This window comes from Phytophthora infestans, genomic scaffold (assembly GCF_000142945.1).
Source record: "Phytophthora infestans T30-4 supercont1.60 genomic scaffold, whole genome shotgun sequence".
Taxonomy (NCBI): Eukaryota; Oomycota; class Peronosporomycetes; order Peronosporales; family Peronosporaceae; genus Phytophthora; species Phytophthora infestans.
In genome coordinates, this window is record NW_003303699.1 from 434582 (window position 1) to 437096 (window position 2515).

Here is a 2515-nt window from a genome sequence, read left to right on the forward strand (position 1 = left end):
GACTGTCACCGTGGGCAGTATCAGCAAGGAGTACCGGCTGACCATGAGATGATTGCAGTATCTTGGTACGACAGTGCAGTAGTAAAAATGATTTCAAATGCTGACAAGTCATCTGAGACAGCACTTACACGCATAATCGAAAGTCAACTGCAGCCGTTCAATGCTCTAGCTTGTGTAGCTCATTACAGTGCAAACATGCAAGGCGTCGATCGCCTGGATCAACATCGCGCGGACGATTTTCGCTGGCAGACGGCCACATATTTAAGAAGTGATATAAAAAACATGGTATGGCAATCGTGCATGCTGCCCGTGTAAAAACCTACATGTCAAGAAGGCTGACTATCGATATGACCAAGAATCGCAACCCACACCGGTCTTTCGTTGCACAACTTGCACAAGAATTAATTTCAGGCAAATGGATGGAAGCGCCTAGCAACAGCAGGGTGTTCTGCTCACACCGGGGTGGGGAGGCCGTTGTAACGGCAATCAAAGTATCATCTATGTGGCATTGCGGCGTGGAAGTACATCAAGTAGCGAGTAGCCCAAAAAAAACTTGTAAATTTGAAGCAGATTTTTGACAAGAAGAAGCGACGCCGACATTGCGTAGTGTGCCAGTGGAAAGACCGGTTTCCCACCGTTATGACCGATCACTGTACGCTTCACTGCGTTAGTCTCTGCCAAATCGTGCACACCACCGCTTTCAAGTCGTACTTCTGCCAGCAGCCAACATGGACTTGTTGGGAAAAGTACCACACGTTTTACTTGATGCAAATCTTTTCTCAGCTACAGGCAGCTTGAAAACGAAGTCTTCATTGTTCCAACAAGAGCAGAAGACCGAAGAAGAAGGGATAATATCTATACAGAGTACATACAGGGAAACCATGGTACTATTGTCTAGTCGGTGGACGTAATATATAATCAAATGCTTCCATGTCTACTTCCGTTCAGTACACAGATATACAGGAACGTGCCTTGACGTCCAGCTCCCAGCAGCCTTTACCACAGAATACAGTTGCCAACGGCCGCATAGGCTGTTCGGGCAGGTGAAATGATGTCGGGGGCAAATCTCACTTGTGAATGCAGCGAGACAGGCGTCCGGCATGAACAAAAGCTCGTTTGTGATGTGATTTGTGGCAGCAGGCTCAAAGCGCAGGTTATTCACAAATATTATTGTGGCGCTAGTGTCGCCCTGATTATGGCAGGATATCAAGCTTGGGAGTCCCTTCAGCTTAAGCTCGTGCTAAACACGAGCAGAGGACCAATGGGGAAGGAATGCACGTGGCTCAAGACCTACGAACGGTGAAGGCGATAACGGCTTGAGGCCGCATGGGACTTCGGGCACGCGACACAAGTCATCACTGAGCGCTGGCACGTGTCCACCACTGCCTGTGCATTGAACCCAGAGAAAGAGGAGCTAGTTTTCAAGTCGTCGCCTTTGTTTGATCATTAATAAACTTTCCTTCTTAGGGACACCTGGGTTACGCGACAAAGTTGGCTTTGCACTTTACTAAGCTCAAGTTTGTTGATCCCAGACATCGGTCTGAATTTCTTTCTTTGGTGCGAGTATCGACCGGGGATCTGCTGGCCAAGTCCGTACTGGGCAGCCTCGACTAAGTGCGAATTCAAGGACTCGCATTAAGTACGAACAACTTCAACATGTCGGCATCGCGTTACACGATGGACTCCGATGGCGACGTCGAGATGTCAGTCCCTCAGCCAATCTTCGAGGCCATCCGTCCCCCAGAACTATCCAAATGGGACCATGCAGACCTAATCGAATGGTATCGTGAGTGGGAGCGCTACGCCTCTAAGATTCGTCACCGCTGCTCGATGACAGGCGAAACGTTTGAAAACGTGGTGGCCACTGTAAAGGACTCAATCAAACCAAAAGCGCTGCGCAATATGGCCACCTATGTGCTCAAGAATCCCGTGGGCTCGGTTACTTACGCTGAGGTCCTTGCTGTGGTGCAGGCACGGTGCCGCACGCTCAAGAACGAGTTCGTGCCCTCTGTTTCGCCAGAAGCTAAAGCTGGACCTTTCTATCGACGACTGTGATGCTCGGATCTTCTGCTACTATGAAGACTTCAATAGCATCATGGAAGATAATGGCTTGCAAGGCCTAATTGGTGCTGATAATGTGTCAGAATCCGGTCACAAGAGTCGGATGAAGGCTCGCTGTCGCCTATTGGTTGATAATCTTGTGGTGTAGCGGGATCAGCAAAATCTGCGAGATTGCTGGATCCAACTTACCAACAGCGCCCAGACACCGACTAACGGAGGGGTCCTCCAATGATCCGTGTTCTGCTGAACTTTTCTCACCTTGTGTACCCGTCGGTAGGGCGGGATCTTGCTCTCTCGGTAACTTCTGAAGAGTTCAAGTGGTGAAGCTTGAGTGTCTTGGCGAGACGTGGGGATGGGGTGGAGCAGCAGTGATAAAATCCTCACTCTGCGTCCGTGGTTGGTTCTGGATCCTAAGCGAATATTCGAGCTTAAGTGGATCCAGGGCCTAGATCAT

The 2515-nt window shown here is 49.6% G+C and overlaps 1 protein-coding gene across 1 annotated transcript; it reads left to right on the forward strand.

The window, feature by feature from the left end:
* Nucleotides 1-930: 930 nt before the first annotated feature.
* Nucleotides 931-1470, forward strand: PITG_17611 (uncharacterized protein; the record flags this gene model as incomplete). Its single annotated transcript, XM_002896443.1, has 2 exons — nt 931-1043; nt 1183-1470. The coding sequence occupies 2 exons, from the start codon at nt 931-933 to the stop codon at nt 1301-1303; spliced, it is 234 nt and encodes a 77-aa protein (XP_002896489.1).
* Nucleotides 1471-2515: the final 1045 nt, after the last annotated feature.